Genomic DNA, 19,047 nt, shown 5'->3' with positions numbered 1-19,047 from the left:
GATTCTTATATGGTTTGTTTTGGGTGTACAAAGAATAACTGATGCAATATTCATAAAGATAAATTCTCACGTTGCACTGTTACTATTGTGTTATGACGAATTTCAATGAGTGTATTTTAATGGACGAAGAAACCTACTTAAAAGCAAACTTTAAGCAACTTCACGGTAAATGTCAATACATTGCGATTGAGCTTGGTTAGGTCCCTGGTAGATATGATCAAGAAAAAATCTTTATAAACCATTTAACAAACGAAGATAAAGTCTCCGATTAAACCAAGTTACGCAGCTATGTAGCAAATAAGAAATTAGTAATTTTATGGTTTTATTAGAGAAGTTTAATCTTCAACTTGGATTCGCTTATTTTTTGTTTTACTAGCACGAGAATGGGGCTTTACCAATACTTAAAGCGAACTGAATGGTTCGCTGTTTCTATTTAACAAAGACAACGCTTCGCAGTCTACTTTCTGCTTAGACTCGAGCCAGCGTAAAGCGAACGACAAAACAGTAATACTTGTCTTGTGCGCATATTTAAAGAACGTTTATTCTTGCTCTATGATTTTAGGTGTCTTTGTTTGTTGGCGGTTTCTCCGTACAATAATCTTATACACTTAGATTTAGCCTTGAAAAGCTTCATTTTAAAGAAAGCATTAACTCGTTGAAATTTTCGTTTTCCCCAAAATTCACGTCAATGCAAATTAATGCGTTCATGAATGTTAGTGCCTGACACTTTAAAGAAAAAACCAAAGTAACCAGTACTTAGATACATATAACCCGTTTGAATATATAGATAAATAGACTCATAATTTTTTAAGTTACGGTGCTAAGTCCGTTAGTTTGCGGATTATATTAAGAACCTATACCTAACACATATTTATCATTAGTTTAATCACAAACTGTAACCAAATTTGTGGCTCCAGTGCCCCAAAATCGACAGCAAAGACCCTCAACGAGGAAGCAATTGCGAAACTCGACGGATTCATACTCGAACCAAGGAACTGTAGCTGTTGACGATCATCAAGGCAGCATTAACGATGACATGGACTTGTTCTACAATGCCGCGAAACGAGATCATCATTCGCAATAGCAAGTCTCGCGTGAGATATGCTGACGGACAGTCACTTATATTCGCTTTCTTATTTTATTTTGTTTTTCTTCTTGTAAATATATAAAAGTCCCACTGTATTAAAAACAGTTTGATTTAGAAAGTTTGTACAATGTTCCTAATAGATATTCAAATAAGAAGTCATCTAGTGTAGGGCCCGTCAGTAACTTTAGCCCCGGGGCCCGGCGCGGCTCTCGACGGCCCTGGTGACAGTTTGTGAAAATCGAATTCCGGCAAATGAAAAAATATCTTTTCCTCGCATTACGGGCCGTCGATTCCCGATGCAAGGACAATAAAAGTGCACAGAAAACATCTAGAAACACAGTGTATATTCTAAAAATAGTGAAAAATGGTTTTTTAGAGAAAAAAATTCAATCCGAAAAATGAAAAAAGATACGGCAATAAGAAAAATTTGCATATTCAAATTATTGGCGTTTCACCAGCGACTAGCGACTACCAGGTGTCGCCCCAAAATTCTTCGCCCGAAAAATAGGTGGCAAACCAGCCAGTCGGTGCTCAGCTAATTTCGTCCGCGTCCCTTGTCACCTATGTTTTATTGGGTGTTTCATAGGCGGTGCTATCTTTGGAAATGAGCCGCCTTGGATATTCAACTGTTTTTTTTTACTTTCTAATTTTATTGCGTATGAGGAGAGGTTTTGATTCTTTAATATTCGGGAACACGTATCTGCCGGTCGGCAAACTTTTCTTTGGACTGAGCAAACTAATATCTATCTTTCTTTAGGGTTTGTTTTACCAACGGGGGAACTGATCCAAAAAGCATTCAATGTGCTTAGGGAAAACACATGGCCTTATTTGAGTGGAATGATGACTTCAATCAGGTATAAGGTTTGAGAATTGACAATTCGCGAGAGGAATCGGGGACCAGTAAGCAATTACCTTCAGTTTTGTCAGCACGAAGAATAAGTATTTTGCTGTCATGTTCATTCAGCTTTCAATTCTATCTCATGCCTCCACGCGAGTCTAAGTTTATTAATGGCATTTGGTCCTTAGACCGGCGACGACTGGGTACTATCAGCCTTCTGTCAATAGTAGCAGAATGAGAGGGTGCGAACAGATCTAACGGAGAAAACAATACCGTCCAAATGAATAGTTGTTGGGAAATCAGCTACAATAAGACTTTAATTTGACTAGTATCGATGATCGCGGATCAATATGTACTGAAAATTCGCCTCGTCTGTTTTAATGAATCTAATTTCAAGTTCCGTTATTGGTGGCAAGCCCCTGCATCAGGTTAACGATCCTCTGTATTTCCCTTTAATGTTCGATATAATCGTTCGTATACGTGTATTTCGCAAACAATCCGATATTAGAAATAGGAAATACTTTCGTTGATTTATAACATCTCGAGCTATCATAACTCTTTGTGTGTATAACGTATTATCACTCGGTAGTTTGCAACCCAAAAAAATATATTGTGGAGAAGGTATAGCGAAATTAGTCTACATAATGTCGCAATAAATAGTGATCCGGCCTATTATGCAGATAAGATTAGCTTTTCTAGGCAATACTCCCACGATCGGCTGTGTGGGGTCAAATTGCTTTTGTTTAGAAAACATAGGATACTCTCGGTAGCCGGCTACCCAGTGTTTAAAAAGAACCAAAAACTAAACAAGATCTTCTTTTTCGAGCGATCGTGTTCTCGAAAACTTACTAAACTACTACCTAAGAAACTATGTACAGGTCGCATCGCTTGCATGGAGCAAATCCTAGAACACCAACTTTGCGACACCTATGGAAGAGTCTGATGAACCTTCTGTGTAAGATTCCTCATTTTATTCAAACGATCGCCGGGTAAAATCAGCACCGACACGATAGAAACCACGAAAAAATTCGTCGCGTGATTGAATTTTAATTAAGAAATATAAGCAGTGCTCCTTATAACCGGCTTTCCGGATTTCAAGTTGCTTATTTTGCTAATCGTATTAATACAACAAATGATAAATTTCCCACATTCTCGGCAGCCGGCTGCCCAGAGCAATTATTACATGATAACGCTACTGGCACACTTACTAACAACTCTCCCATTCCCGTGATACATGTGGAGATGCAGAGGATTCCTCGGTGTCTAGTAGCAACATGTATCGGACTAACATTCCTTCCTTTCCCAGAAGATCTGCATTCGGACGTGGCCGGCGTCGGTATTGATCAGCATGCAGGGATCAGAATAGATTGTACAATGTGGCTCATCATGTTATTCCCAAGCATGTTGTTCCAATGAACATTTTGCAACCTAATTTGGTTCTGGTCAATAACGGAGTAGCAACTACGGGCGATCTATTATGCTTATGCTCCATTAATTGTAGGCCGAGAAATTAATAAATTAGTGAGGCACTCTGCTTAGTATGGTGAAAATAGGCACTTTATCTTACATATTATATTCAGAAAGATGAGCTCTATCGATTTATGTAATAAAAGCGCAATTTTATTCTTCATTCAATGACCAAATTTTAAAAGTTCGTTTTCTTGTTCATAATTGAGCTATTTTCACAAAAATCTCTAGCCTTTTTGAACCATTTCCATTCAGACTTTCAGATAACAGATAATATATTACAAAAATCCGGATTTTTCGTGGATTTTGAAGTACTTTCTTTGCAATTTCCTAACAAAAAATCGGAATAGTCCACGTGATTATTTCAGGTACCGCAATTTTCCACGCAAATTCACGGATAAATTAATCCGCGTTATTTGTAAATAGCACCTAACTTCTTGAAGATTTTAATTGTAATGCATACTACATTTGAAATTTTTTATTTCAAGAATTTGCAGAACGACGATGCAGTTCCGAAGGACAGTGGGAAGGAAAACCTGGCGTTCCAGCCAGCGTTCTGGGGTGGACCAATTACACACCATGCTACAGTCCAGAAGTTCTCCAACTGTTCAAGAAACTCTATGCGGGCGGCCACACGGACGAAGCCGATGTAACCGATCAGCAGATTAAAGTTCAAAGTATTTCATTGTGACTTTTGTTTTGCAATATTTTCAGATCAAAATCGATATAGCGGAGAGGACCCGTACACTAGAGATTGTAGGGTTTAGTCTTTCATTAGCAGCGCTTATTATATCATTATTAATATTCTGCAGATTTAGGTACGTAAATCAAATTATCGCAATTAAAGCCTATTTACACCCTCGATGAAAATGAACGTGATCTTGATGCGCACCAATGTGTTTTTTTTTTGCAATATCTCACATATTTGCGAACTGATGAAAATGGTTCTAATAACATTAATATATTTATCAAATCCATGCACAATTATTGTATATAATTAAATCAATGAAATAATATTCATATTTCTCGATCATTTTAAATATTCCACGGTGAAATATGTTCGCGGTGAATATTTTTTTATTCACCGGGAGTGTAAACGCGACGATGGACATTCTGACAGACTGTAAACTGCCAGTTGAACTTGAAATCGTTGTTCGGCACTGCTACGAAGCGGAAAATTTGAGATTTGTGGTTTGTTGGCATAAGTACGATCATCTGTAGTATCGGTGATCCGAAAAAACCTACCTGTATGCTCAAAACAGTATAGTTTGATGTAGCTCATTTGAATTTAAATGTTTTTAAAGCAGCAAGCGCCCTTTATCACAATGTTTATATCAATATTCATACAATATATGGAATACAAGTTTATTGCAATAGATGAAATCTGGCAAGATTTTGGGTGTATCTTAAGGATACAAATATGCAAAAATAGAATTATAATTTTTTTTTTAAATTATGCACTGGAAGATTCCCTTAAGGTAAATGCTTCCTAAATAATAAAGAAGAGATATGAGGCTACATATAAGGACTAAAGATGAATATTTTAACATCTTTGGTTTATTAAAAACAAAAAAGCTCCTATTTTGTTAGCTTAGCCACGTGGTTGATAAAAACGAGCTGTATTCTATTACTCTACAGGAATCTACTTCCTTCAACGCTCAAGTAACAGTATCGAACGTAGTTCCAATGCGTAGTTACAACCTATCTGATTTCCAGATGTGAAGTATTCCAAGATATATCAACTCGGTTGACAACCTCGTATTATTTGACAACAGATGTCACCATTTCATGGATTTCTAAAATATCTCGACGCTTCATGACATTTATTTCATGGACTTGTTGACTTTTCTCGGTGAAAATGAAAACTCCAAATTTTCCCATTACCACACGTAACGTTTCGGCTTACTGCTCTTCAGCCATCGTCGGACGCATAAACTTATATCACGCATCTCCATTCACTCTCGTTCACTCTCCACCGCTAGGCGGGCGATCACTCTTCGACTGTCTGCGTTCCTCGCTATTCCAACACAGTGTTCCAGACTAATTGACGAAATGACAAAATATAAACGTGTACTATTTTATTTTACTTGAAAGATGTACTTTCCATGCGCAGTACCATAAAATTAAACCCTTCAACATTTTAAACAAACGCCATACGTGGAGTAAAATCACGTGACTCGCAAAATTCAACGACAAGTAAAATTAAAATCAAACGTAAAACTGTGTCATTTTTATGCTCGTATATGTCATGGTCAGGAGACGTAAATTTACACGATTTTTTCTATGTGTATATACTCGGAATTGTGATATTTTGTCTAAAGCAAACAAATGACGTTACTGACGACAAGACTTTCAAGAAGAACTATCTCGTTTACACACCCGCTAACAAAGTTGAGATCGATGGTGTAGTTATCGATTCGAACTTGGCTTGCGTGTATCTACTGAAGGACGGGATTGGCTGTTTAAAGGACTCCTTGCTCCAGTGAGCGAAGATTTTGAATGACAATCGCACCGGCGTGACAAATTGGGATACCCCTGTCGGCTTTGGCGAGACTGCTTTGCGTCTTCTTCGACAAGGATCGTCTGCATGATCGGTTGTCTGTGCCGTGCGTCATACATGCAGTATTGCATTAATTACAAGCAAAAGGGTCTTTGCTACACTCTTTTTTCTCTCTTGAGAGGCCGCCAAATATACCAGCAAGAGGGACCTCTGCCAGCAATTCGAAGCAAACAGCACCTGGTCTTAGACAAGAAACAAGGAGTTTCCAACACTTCCAGAAACACCAAAAATTTCATGTGACAGAGATTCAACTTAGTGCAGGAGTGGTTGGACCTAGGTTAGGAACCAGCAACTTGTGATATTGCGGAACTCCTTCCGGCATGGAGGAGACTTCCTTTTTTATGGTACGGTATGGGGTTATCTTCTCGATGATAATTGATCTAGCTTCCTACCTTTCGTATCTTTGCTACAGCTTATTTCTATGAAACCGAGAAAACGAGCGAAAAAAATTTACAATAATTTACACAATTTCTGTTGAAATTTTAAGTCTTTGTATTGTTCGTTGATTGTTCTGAGCTAGAACCGTAGCGTAGTTTTGCGGCACCTTTGGTAGTCTCAGTTATGCGCCTCTTGGCTGTCTACGTTGACTTTCTTTTTTTGTTCGACTTTCAAAGAATAATTTTGTATTGACCTGGGAATGATAGTCACTTATTTTAAGACTTAACCTCACTTATTTTATAAAGCAGATCAAGATTTTAGCGCCCCCCTCTAAAGGTTGGCGCTTTTGGCGGGGGTCAACCTGGCCAACCGCACGCTACGGCTCAGCACACACTATCAGTCATCTTTAAACGACATGCTTATTGTGGGTTTTAAATCATCAAACTTAACCCTCTACTACAAAAATTAATAAGCATTATCAAAGTTTCATCGACGAAGATGAAAACAGAGAATTACGTGAATACAACAATTCCCATATATGTAATGTATGTACACTTAGGTTTCTTTGCGCAGGGGATACGCGCGTGAAAAGACTTCAGTGTATATGCGCATTTTCGATGGTACCATTATGTCTCTTGGTGGTATGGTAAGGTGGAAGTAATAGGAAAGCGATTCTAGTTTCTATTACACTCGTGTTATAGAAGCTAGATGTTTAATATACTGCTTCTCAGGAATAACTGACCCTAATGCATTCATAATTTATATGCATTTCAACGATTGTACATAGGTCGAGTAATTGATGATATAGTGTGGCACCCTAATGAATGGGTCCAAAATAGGGTCATTACCCTTTCTGCAATATGTGATCCTTGAATAGTCTTGGCAAGAATTCACAGAATGTACGTAAAACAAATATTTTTTTATATGAGTGCTGTAGGATTATACGCAAAAATGTTTTTGCTAAAATTTGATTTATTTGAGAAAGAACAGCGTTCTCCAATTTTTGAACATAGGTATTGTAGACAAAAGCACAACCTTTCAAATGCATTAAAAATTATCCATTTTCGTTTGCCCACTTTTGAGATATTGATATTTGAAAAGGGCGTACTTTTCAGTGAAAATTATGAATAGCTTTTGAACCAGACAAGATTTTTCTTCCTTCAGCAAAAATTGGGCCAATCATGCTCTAAAAGTACACAGAAAAGAACTTTTGTGAGAAAAATCACAATAAAAACTGTACGTAGAAAATAGTGATGTCTTTTTTACTCGATTAACGCAAATAATCGATTAATTTCTAAAATAATCGAAAAATCAATAATCGATTACAAGCTTTCGGCATAATCGAACAAATCGAGTAGCTGCTATGAATTAATCGAGAGCATAATTAATCAAGGGTGTGCGTTGAAAATGAATGTCGCAGAACAAAAAATATAACAAGACTTCTCTAGATTTTTCAAAATGTGTTCAGTGACCTTTTTTTTGGTCGACAAATTAAGATTTACTAATTAATCGATTATTGATTGTAATCGATTATCTTGGTAGATTAATCGAATGAATTAATCAAGCTCTCAAAAATTATTCGATTGACGGATAATCGATTATTTGCGAAAATCAGACATCACTAGAAGAAAACTGCTTTTTTGAGAGACACTAAGTTATAATATGGAACTCACTATAAAATGAAAACATTTTGAGATACAAAGTTAACATCTTCAACAAAGCTGCTCAGAATTGACTGTTCTAGAATATTTCAGAAGGAAGTATCATTCTATCTCAACTATAACTTGAAATAATGTCTACAACTTTGACACTTTGAGAACCACCCTAAAACCGTTTTAGCAAAAGATGCAGTTTGCCTATGAGTCTATCTCCACTTATGCAAGAAAAGCTCCCATAGCATTTGTTCAAGAACCGTAGGGGAGACTGAGGAGACTTGATCCCCTTTTTTATTTTTCAATCCAAATCCGTGAAATGATAAAAAAAACTAAATATTTTTTGTCGTTTTATATAGTTTCTAGAGATGACTGCTAATCATAAAAAATACATGGAAATATTACACTGGACATGCACTATGAGCATTTCTGAAAAACAAAAAATGGAAAATTCTTAGATTAGTGGAGACTCGATCCCTAGTTTGGAGACACTTGATTCCTCTTTGAAAGCGTGTTTAAAAGAGCATGTAGGGTAATAAGCCTATTTTGCCATGTTTCTATTATCACCCTAACCATCCGAAGCCTGAAGCAGCGTCTGCCATCTTTACTCAAAGCATTGGCTCAAATGGTATAGTGATAATTGGGGTACTCGATTAGAGTTTTTGCTGCGCTCAAACAGAAGAATTTTACCATTCTCAAGACATTTTTGTTATTATATTGGGTCTTAATAACAAAAAAAAATAATAAAATTAATAAATAATTAAATAATGCGGTATCCTCCTTAATAGGTTAAAAATAGGTACCTTACCCTATTCAATGTTATAAATGAATTGCGGTATTGATTAGATTGTTGTGATTAGTTTTTGTTATTTTTGTTACTACATGTTACGCATCTCTCACGTGATTTTTTTTACAAATTCCACAAACCTCCGTCCAATTATTTGAAAGTTGTCTGTTGTTATGAATAACTGTTGTTATAGTTGAGGAACGTCAAATGTGGGATGCATGATTGCTAAATATACTGTAGTAAACAATTACAGTTAAGTTTCTGTACGATTAAGCGTTCATTTTCAACAAATTATTTTTGTTATTGTCTGGCAACAATGACTTCAATTGTTTTGGTGTGAATTTTGTTATGTTCAGCGGTGTGTACGGAGCATGGCGAAGGGAATCTAATCTCCACGAATTTGAAGAGATCAAGTGAACCCATAGCATCTATTTCAGCAAACATTAATAAAGATATAGTTGTACAAAAAAATTTGCTCAATCATAAAGTTTTCAGATGACATTCTCCTGTAATTCTGTATGCAAAAGTATAGCATGTAGTGGGTGATTTTATCAATTGTATAAAAGATTGAAAATTTAGAAAATAAATCTTCTTCAGTTCCTCTGAGATTTTTTTTAAAAATCGATCAAAATTCGGTTACACATGCCCAATGTCTTTTTTTATTAAAGAAATTTATGTTTAGATAAAACTACGCAACTTCTTTTCGATTAATGTATTCTGATCCGCCTTTGAGTTACGATGATGGGATCAAGTTTCCCCGGGGATCAAGTCTCCTCAGTCTCCCCTACTTCAACGAAGGAACATTTTACATAGGAAAGTTACTAAGTACTGTCTTAGTTGCTTACAACAAAACAGGAACTTGTGGCTAGAAAGACCTATGTATTAATGGGTTATATACAAAGTTGGAACTCAAATCGAAAAAAAAAAATTATTAAATATTCTGAAAGCACAGCCTTTCAAAATACCAATGCGAAATTTCATCCAAACCGGAGCCCTACATTTCAAATTACAGCCGTTTGCAACGCACTGGTGCTTCCATGAATAAAGTTAACACAAACCTTTAAACGCAATTTCCAATGTTTTCTTAATTGTTTTTATTTACATTCTGGTGTACTTGAAAGGTTCCTTTTTCATCCAAAAATTTCGATTCTTTGCAATGATTTTTTTTTATTTCGATTATAGAGGTTTTAACCTTAAGGTCATTCGCCTCTTCGGGTTAGAAAAATCTCTTATGAAAAATTTCTAACCCTATGTGCGGGGTCGGGAATCGAACCCAGGTGCGCTGCGTAGACCAATGAATTTTTGTTTGAAATTTTGAACATCATAAAACTGAATTTTTTGGCCAAAACCACGCTTCGGGGGAGGAGCCATAACTCGGAAAATCTTGAATATTTTTTTTAATTCAACTTGTTTTTTCTATTTACGATAATACTACAACCGAACTCTTTTTCGCTTTTTCACATAAAATTTCCTCAAAACCCTTAAAAAAATCGCAAACTTAACTAACTTTTTCGTCACAACTTTGTATATAACCCATTTAATATCATTAATCTGAACAAGACTAAAATTCTCTTTAAATCGAGAGATTTTCAGATTAACTCCTTAAAAACCAGAGATGGTGTTTATGTGACGGACGTGAAGAAAGTTCTCAATTGTGACGTCTACACACACACATTCCAAGCAAATTTTAATGGGTTTAGACACCATACAACCACTTAAAAAGATCATAAATAAAATCGGTTTCAAATTTCACAACCCTCTAAACACCATAAAATGGTCTCAATAAACCAAAACAATCAATACACTAATACAATGTGTTCCACATTTATACGTTCACCCTGTTTTTTCAGTATAACTTTTTTTCCGTTCAAGCAAAATGCACCAATTTTTCATCGTTTATTTTAAAACATCAACGATGTTTCTTGAAATTCCGAAACCCTGGTGCGTTTCGTTCGTTTGTTATGGCAGTTTAAGTGAAAAAGCCAAAAAGAGTAGGGTGAACGTATAAATGTGGGACACCCCTCATTTATACGTTCACCCTACTATTTTTTGGCCAACTTTTTCTCTATTCACACAAACTGCTCCAGATTTTGAGCGTTTATTTTAAAGTTTAATCAACGTTTTTTCTCGAAGTTTGGAAACACTGGTGTATCTTGTTTGTATGTTATGGCAATTTAAGCGAAAAATGTTTCCCTTATTTATCCTTTCATCCTATTTTCTAAAATTAACATTTTTTTTCAGTCAAAAGTACTGCACCAAATTTTCTAGGTTTATTTTAAAGCCTAATTTGCCATGTTTCTCAAAATTTGGAAGATTTGATGCGTTTCGTTTGTTTGTTATGGCAGTTTAAGTGAAAAAAGTTGTTGCTGCATTTATACGTTCACTAAGAAAAAATATAGTTTTTCCCAAAAAATGCATTATTCAAGTAAATATCCGGTAATAATCAACACTACATTTATCAGTCAATCGAATTCCCATCATTTTTCATTACGATTTTCTATATTTCTTGCTCTAAGTTTGTTTTAGAATGATTTGATACCTTTCTTGAGCTTTACAACTGACGAATATTGCTTGGCGTTGTCATACACATCGGAGGTCATTCAAATATCGCTTTCTCCAGACGTTATCCCGACAAAAAGGTTTCGAGTATGATGGTTCGTGATGTATATGACAACGCGAAGCAGTATTCGTCAGTTCTAAAGTTCAAAAAAGTAATCAAATCATTCTAAAACAAGCTTAGAGCAATAAATATAGAAAATCGTAATGATTAAACTTGTACTCAAAAATGATGGGAATTTTATTCACTACTACATGAAGTGTTCATTATTACTGGATAATTACTTAAATAAAGCATTTTTTGGAAAAAACTATTTTTTCTTAGTGAACGTATAAATGCAGGAACAATTTTTTTCACTTAAATTGCCATAACAAACGAAAAAAACGCACCAAAGCTTCCAAATTTGGAGAAACTTCGTAAATTAGACCTTAAAATAAACTTAGAAAATTTGGTGCAGTATATTTGACTGAAAAAAAGTTAATCTGAGAGAATAGGGTGAACGGATAAATAAAGGACACATTTTTCACTTAAATTGCCATGACAAACGAACAAGATGTAGAAGTGTTTCCAAACTTCGAGAAAAATCGTTGATTAAGCTTTAAAATAAACGCTGACAATCTGGAGCTGTTTGTGTGTATAGAAAAAAAGTTATCCAAAAAATAGTAGGGTGAACGTATAAATGTGGGACACCACTTTTTTCACTTAAACTCACATAACAAACGAACAAAACGCACTAGGGCTTCGAAATTTCGAGAAACATCGTTGATTAAGTTTTAAAACAAACGCTGAAAATTTGGTGCAGTTTGCTCGAACGAAATAAAAGTTATACTGAAAAAACTGGATGAACGTATAAATGTGGGACACACTGTATTCGACTTTTATGTGGGATACACTTGATCATGGTGAAGGTGTTGTCATGGTTTGTTCCCATTACAACCACTATCAAAACTAAAAAATGAGGGTGGATTCGGACCAAGGCGCAAAGATTGAGTTCATTGATCCGAGACCAGCTGGATAAAAAAACATATTCTGTTTTGGGCTTCATCTGAGCACTGCAACTATTGGCACAATCTACAAACTTGCAATTTTTTTTGTGAAATCCATACCTAGTAGTTTCAAATAACCTCTTACATTAGTGAACAGTTTTCTCTGCAAACTCGATTTTAACGTGGCTACTATTCAGCGCTCTGAGTCATTTTCATGTGATTTTTGTAAATCCGACTAGATCCCCATATGAACCGGATATGCAACTGCTAAGCAGCCACGCAATTGCGCTTTTCACTTTTTGTGGATGTAACATCCAAAAGCTTTTATTGATACGCAATTGCGTTTTCTAGATTTTCTTTCAAATATGAAACTGTGTGTAAACAAATGAAACTAAATGTAGTCAAGAGCTTTAGGCTTTTTCGAATGCAATTTCAGCAACTCGTTAGATTCGATTACCTATTGCTTTTGGAAGCATCTAAAGTTGACAAAAAAGGTTAATATAACCTTGTCAAAATGATCTATTTTGAAATACTAAAAATTATGAAAACATTGTTGGTAGAGAACAACAGTCATATAGTAGACACATTAAAGATAACGAATAACGCTGACTGGTGTGAGTGATCTGAATTCCATTATACTTCTTTTTAGCAGAACTCGTTGACACCATACATTTTTGTTCATTTCAGAAGTCTCAGCAACAATAGAACGCGTATTCATAAAAACCTCTTCATAGCCATGGTGATACAGGTGATAATTAGATTAACGTTGTACATCGACCAAGCAATTATCCGAAACGACGGGAGGCGATACGGTAACGAAAGTTCTCGCCACGGTATAGATAACACGGTAAGTTATTTGATAATTTTGGTATCAAGTTTATGTTATAATTGGACAATGTTTTGATCGAATAACAGCTTGAAATTTTTAAGTAAGGTAAAGCAGCTGCAGCAGTTAATGTTGGATTTGAAAATAAAAAATTCTCATCTTAATGTTGGTTTTATCGAGAAGAGTCATGGTATAGATAATTCAGCATAAATAATTCATTTAAGAACCAGAATGTCATTGATAGAAAAAAGACATTAGCATAGATTAGGTGACATTTCTCCGACTATCAGGCGTATACAATATATACGGTGTATTGTGTATTGTAATGTCTTCGATTAAAAATATTACATCGCACTGGCTACAAAACTAAAACCTAACTATAAACTAACTATTTTTAATTTGAAAGACTGTTTACTTATACTAAAATCAATAAGTGCAAAAACGTTGTTTGAGAGCTGGCAGCAAACATCCAGTGGATTATTCTGGCCGTTTAGCGTACGATGTATTGAGCGCCGGAAAAAAATCATTTCTCCGGAAAGATCTTCCTGGAACGTTGAAGTCAAGCTTTGCTAAGAGCGCAGGGGAATCTATGTTGTCTGTAAGCAAGTCGAAGATGAAGAGTCGTTGCAGAAAGATTCGCCTATTTCGCAGCGTAGGGAAATTGATGAGAGCGCAGCGATCATCGTATGGAGGTAGTTGTAGTCGATTTAGCCAGGGCAGCCGACGAAAGGGCAAACCTTATGATGTTCTTCTGTACCCGTTCAAGACGATTAATGTGGACGGTGTAATACGGGGCCTAAACGGTAACTCCATATTCCAGAATACTGCGTACCAGTGCGATGTATAGAGATTTTGGACAGTAAACATCGGTAAAATCACGGGTGTTGCGCTTGATGAGTCCAAATACAGCGTAGGATTTATGACAGAAGAAACATGTGATCCTTGACTAATGTGACTCGTTCTACAGGAGCAGAACACATCAAGTATTCGAAAACAATGTACAATGGACTATTTTACTAGTGCGAAAGGGATTATGCTGCATTTCTGGATGTTCACACTCATGCCGTTTCTGTAACACCAATCCATAACCCTTTCGATGTCCATTTGCAGAGCGCAACATTCAACCATAATTTTTATAACACGACACATTTTCAAATCATCTGCATACATGACTTTAGTCGACGATAATTCACTGCAGAGGTCGTTCACGAAGAGTACAAAAAGAAGAGGTCCAAGATGGAAGGGATCTGATAGTGTAGCTCCAAGTCGCACCGAGGCGCTACGGTTCGCAAGGTACGAGGAGATCCAATTAGTCAGCCAGTCAGGCAATCCAGTCCGCCTTAGTTTTTCTACAGCAAGCTGATGAGCGACGACACGTAACCCATCAGATTAGAAGTTGTCGAGCGCTTTCTTACAAAACCATGGTAGCCGAAGTGATATGTTTTAATGCGAGATAGATAACATCTAACAACATACTCTCGAAGATTTTAGGGAGGCAGCTCAAGATTGAAATTACTATGTAATTGGTGACATCATGTACGTTGCGGGTTTTGTGGACTGGAGTTATCAAAGCTTCCTTCCATTTCGTGGGGAAAATGTTCTCAGCAAGAGAGCGATTGAATGATAGAGATGCTGGTAGCGCCAGAGATGAAGAGCAATTCTTGATGTACGATGGCTGGAGCCCATCCGACCACGGACCCTTGGAACTATCGATCCCCCGAAGGTTAGTATGTACCAGATGTTCGGAGAAAGATGTTGCAGCAAATTTAGAGTGAACATTGGCAAACTACTTAAGTACGATTCAGACAAAGGTGGTGAGTTATTACTTAGCGCGTTTTGAAAAAAGGCGAGAATAGATTTGCTGACTCTGATGGTGACGTTGATGTCCTGTCTCGATAGATGACGCTTTCCGGGATTCCAACTGAGGACGTTTTGTTCCACAGGTAAGACCAAAATTGCGTGGGATTGTCCTTCAAGTTGCATTCAATTCGGGAAAAATAAGAGAAAAGTACGTTGCATTCATGAGTTCGAATTGGCGTTCTAATTCCCGCACGGACGTTTTGTCAGTTTCGCCTCTCGCTCTAAAAAATCATTTTCGAGCCTTCCTGAGACGATTTCGAAGATTTCGTAATTCTGCATTCCACCAAGATCCTTTGTTATCCGGGCAGCGCGTGCGTTTCCTCATAGGCACAAATCGTTGAAATATTGATTCCAGTTCGTTATAAAATCTATTCACCGATTCATCCAGAGTACCAGAGGTGGGTAAGAAAACCAACCGGTACGTACTTTCACCGGTGTGGTTCACAAAATCTCAACACGTGTAAACGAGTGATGCACATCGTATTCGGTTTGGATTTCGTTCACACGATAAACGAAAGCTAAACCTCAACCGAGTCTAAGTTTCTAAAACCAAACCGAGCCACTCAGCACCGTTTACATGTGTGTACGAATTTCAACTTGTGTTGATGTATTCTCAGCAGCGGTTACGGTTCGGCTTTAGAAAACTGCGCCTGGTTTTTTCTGTACACGGTACTTCGGTTGAAAGAAGAAGCAGTAAATTCGTCTGCAGTGCTGCCGAATAGACAACTGAATTAAGTTCAATTAGTTGTTGAGAGTCAATATCGAAATGGCATCGAAATGAAATCAAGATGGCGTACACCAAACTAAAAACCGCTACATTGTCTTGGTGAATAATCGCATGAAACCGAGAAATGTAGTTATGTTTGATTTGGCAAAGTTGTCTAGAGTTAATGTCAAAATGTTTAAAATGAAATCAAAGAAAACAATGAAGTCAACGATGTCAATGAAATAACAAAAACAGTAAAATCAATAAAATTAATGAAATCAATTAAACATGACTTGAATCACTTGAAACTTCACATTAACACTCAATGCATTCAAAGTGGCCTGTATTTATATCGCCAATAGTCGTATGTATCAATGAGATCTAATCCACGTTTGATTGTGCTGGTTATGCGATTCTCGAATAATCTCGAGCACACACTCGCATTTTGTACATATATATATATCGACACAGATCTTTCAATAGGGCTAAAGTCGCAATGTACTCAAATGGAGAAAAATCAGTTTCAATATACGGCGATGCTTTTCTAAATGTAGTTTTTTTTGTAGGTATAAATTACTTTATGACCATGTTTTTCCGGAAGCATCTATGGTTAAACCTTATGACAATATAACAAAGAATTTAATTCCTATGTGCTTTTAGTGGGTAGAAACTAAAAAAATGCTTACGCCCAATTTGCATCCCAGTCGTGATTTCGCCCTTCAGCAACCACCATTTGCGGAAGGGCTAAACGGTGTACATAATTTTCATAAGGGCGCGGTAAAAGGGCTAAACTGACTCTGTCTTGCTGGGTAGGGCTGGGTAAATGGGCGAGCTTGACAGTATACTTTTTAATAGGTCTCAGCAAATAGGCGCATAGAAACCCAATGTAAATGATAGGGCGCGTGCATCTTTCCTTCGAATTTCATGAAAATATCGAAATATTCGAATGTTTATGTGCAACAACTATCGAGTAGACATGATCCTAGTAGATATTGCTTATCATTTATATAATAGAACCGCCGTTTAAAGAATAATTTTGTGAATAATAACCGTACGCCCGGTTCTGTCAAAAAATGTAAGTTTAGCCTTTATATTCCATATGAGAAGAAGGGCCTAAGTCGAAATCTCGAAGAAAATGCATGTTTCGCCGTTTTGTTTTCTTTAATTATAAATCGAACTAAAAACCATTTTAACTAATTTTCACCTCAATCTTGTAGTATTTTTGTCGCATAATGTCATAATAGCGAAAACGCAGTTTGTTTACATTTGCGATTTAAGCCCTAATGAAAGATCTATGTCGATATATCCTTATTATTACTGCTACGGCACATCGTATTGATACATCTATCCTTGCACAGAGGCAATTGCGTGTATGTGTGTGTTATTCACATATGGTAATCAACTCAGACGCAAGTGGGGGAAACTCACGATTAGGTCCTTTTTACGGAGTGCTGGTAAAACGTATTTCTGTTATTTTTGCTGTTACTGTGCAACGTTTTGAAACATTTTGAAGGTCCTCTAGAAGGTTTGGTCGCGAATATTCGAGTTTAGAGAAAACTCCCACTCAATTATTCAATTACAAAAAAACTTAATTAATTAAGAACAGCAACCAACTAACGAATAGCAAAAACACTTTCATTTAATAGACCGCCGTTAAAAATTAAGTTTCTTTAAAGAGTAAATATTTCTGGCGATGCCAGTCGATGTGTGTATGTAAATCTACTGCAGAACAATTAAATTTAAAAAAATGTTGCGCAATAATTTGAATAAAAACAAAATTGTTCACATTATCATTAATCACGAAATTGTCTGTCTCATTACAACAAAACATGTAAACCTTCAATCATTATTGTGATTATTGGTCCATACTGTAACCATGCTAGTTGTTAAATCATCATGAATAGCCCGCCATTTTGAATTTGCATGCTTTTAAATGCTAAATCGTCGTGAAAATAACACCATACTGGGATGCAAAATGACGACGAATAACAATTTCTAATCTCTAAACAACTTTTCGATATCAAAAATACCCTTGTTTCATTTTTTTTGCCATGAAAACGTTATTGAATGCCAGTAGTATTGAATATAGCTCGCCATATCAGATTTTAAATGACGGCAGGCATCAATTGGCGATCTTTGACATATATCTTATATTAAAAATGTCCATGTCGCGTGATTCTAGATGACAGAATATCTTTAATATACCGTCATCTTAAACTTTGATCTACTATCATAGACATAAAAATAGCGGAAGCTATTAAATTTAATTCTACTTTCGATTTTTGGGCAGTTTCCCGTACCAAACATACCCAAATATTACATATTGCAAATATTCCTAACGATAAATCATTATGAAAATATCGTATTATTGAGCTAAGGAACGCCATTTATGACCACAAACATAATTTATTTGAACAGAAAGATATCTGAAGACCGAAATTTCAATTACCGAAAAAATACCTTATATTGTACCCAAAATAAATTTGCTTAAAAGATACTAGCAGCACTAGCATAAAGATACTAGCAACACTAGCATAGCCGATAAACATCAACCCGAATACACAACCACAACACAACCGAAGTTTGGTTTCGTTATTCTCGTGTTTTCTTCCCATACTCGTGCACCGGTAAACGAAAATCAAAACCAAACCGTGGTGCTGTGTAAACGAAACTCGGTTTGGTTTTCGTGTCTCGTTGAAACACAACCAGCGATAAGACCGCACACAATGTAAAGGAAACATAAACACTTGTGGAGATTTGGTTTACCGTACCGGCACTCAACCGGTATTTTCCCACCTTTGCAGAGTACCCAGCGTTAATATATCAACCCAATTTATTCGTTAAATTTTAGTGTTTAATTCATCATAATCGCATTGATTGTAATCGTATAATAAATCAATATTGTCATTCATTGCATGGCAAACACAGCATCAACTTTCAACACAAACGGATTGTGATGACGATCTACTTTTATTAATGGTGAGGGTGGTTCCAATGCTCCTCATCCGTTAGTGTTATTAACAAACGCCAAATCAAGCAACCTTCAACTTGTTGTGAGCCAGAAGCGATCATGGTTTCGACTAGCACAATTTCGTGTTCCGAAGAGGCATTTATTGGAATAAAACATTCAAGCTCTAACGTAGCAGAAGTAAATTATAGTCGCCAAAAACCACCACCCTATCGTTGGTTCCAATTTGGTCGTACAGTCGATTTACACAGGCATCATGCTGCTCGTGCAAAGTGAGATCAGAATTCGGTGGTAGGTGAATCGCACATACGAGAGACACTGTCCCGTAATATATACGAGCTGCTATCTGCTCTAGACGGGCGGCTCCATCGATGG

General features: G+C 36.4%; 1 protein-coding gene across 10 annotated transcripts in view; it reads left to right on the top strand.

Annotated features, from left to right (window-relative positions):
* LOC131683320 (PDF receptor) overlaps positions 1–19,047 on the top strand; it is a 688,155-nt gene that overhangs the window by 472,774 nt on the left and 196,334 nt on the right. For 9 of the 10 annotated variants that reach the window (XM_058965190.1, XM_058965194.1, XM_058965193.1 and 6 more), the window contains 3 exons: positions 3,881–4,041; positions 4,107–4,210; positions 13,000–13,159. In XM_058965190.1, the coding sequence (XP_058821173.1) occupies positions 3,881–4,041; positions 4,107–4,210; positions 13,000–13,159 (425 nt within the window). The remainder of the gene's footprint in view (positions 1–3,880; positions 4,042–4,106; positions 4,211–12,999; positions 13,160–19,047) is intronic. The other variant, XM_058965191.1, reaches the window with a different exon arrangement.

The sequence above is a fragment of the Topomyia yanbarensis genome, chromosome 2 (genome assembly GCF_030247195.1).
Source record: "Topomyia yanbarensis strain Yona2022 chromosome 2, ASM3024719v1, whole genome shotgun sequence".
NCBI classification, from domain to species: Eukaryota; Metazoa; Arthropoda; class Insecta; order Diptera; family Culicidae; genus Topomyia; species Topomyia yanbarensis.
Note: the sequence above shows the minus strand (reverse complement) of the source record. Positions and strands in the feature narration are given on the sequence as shown.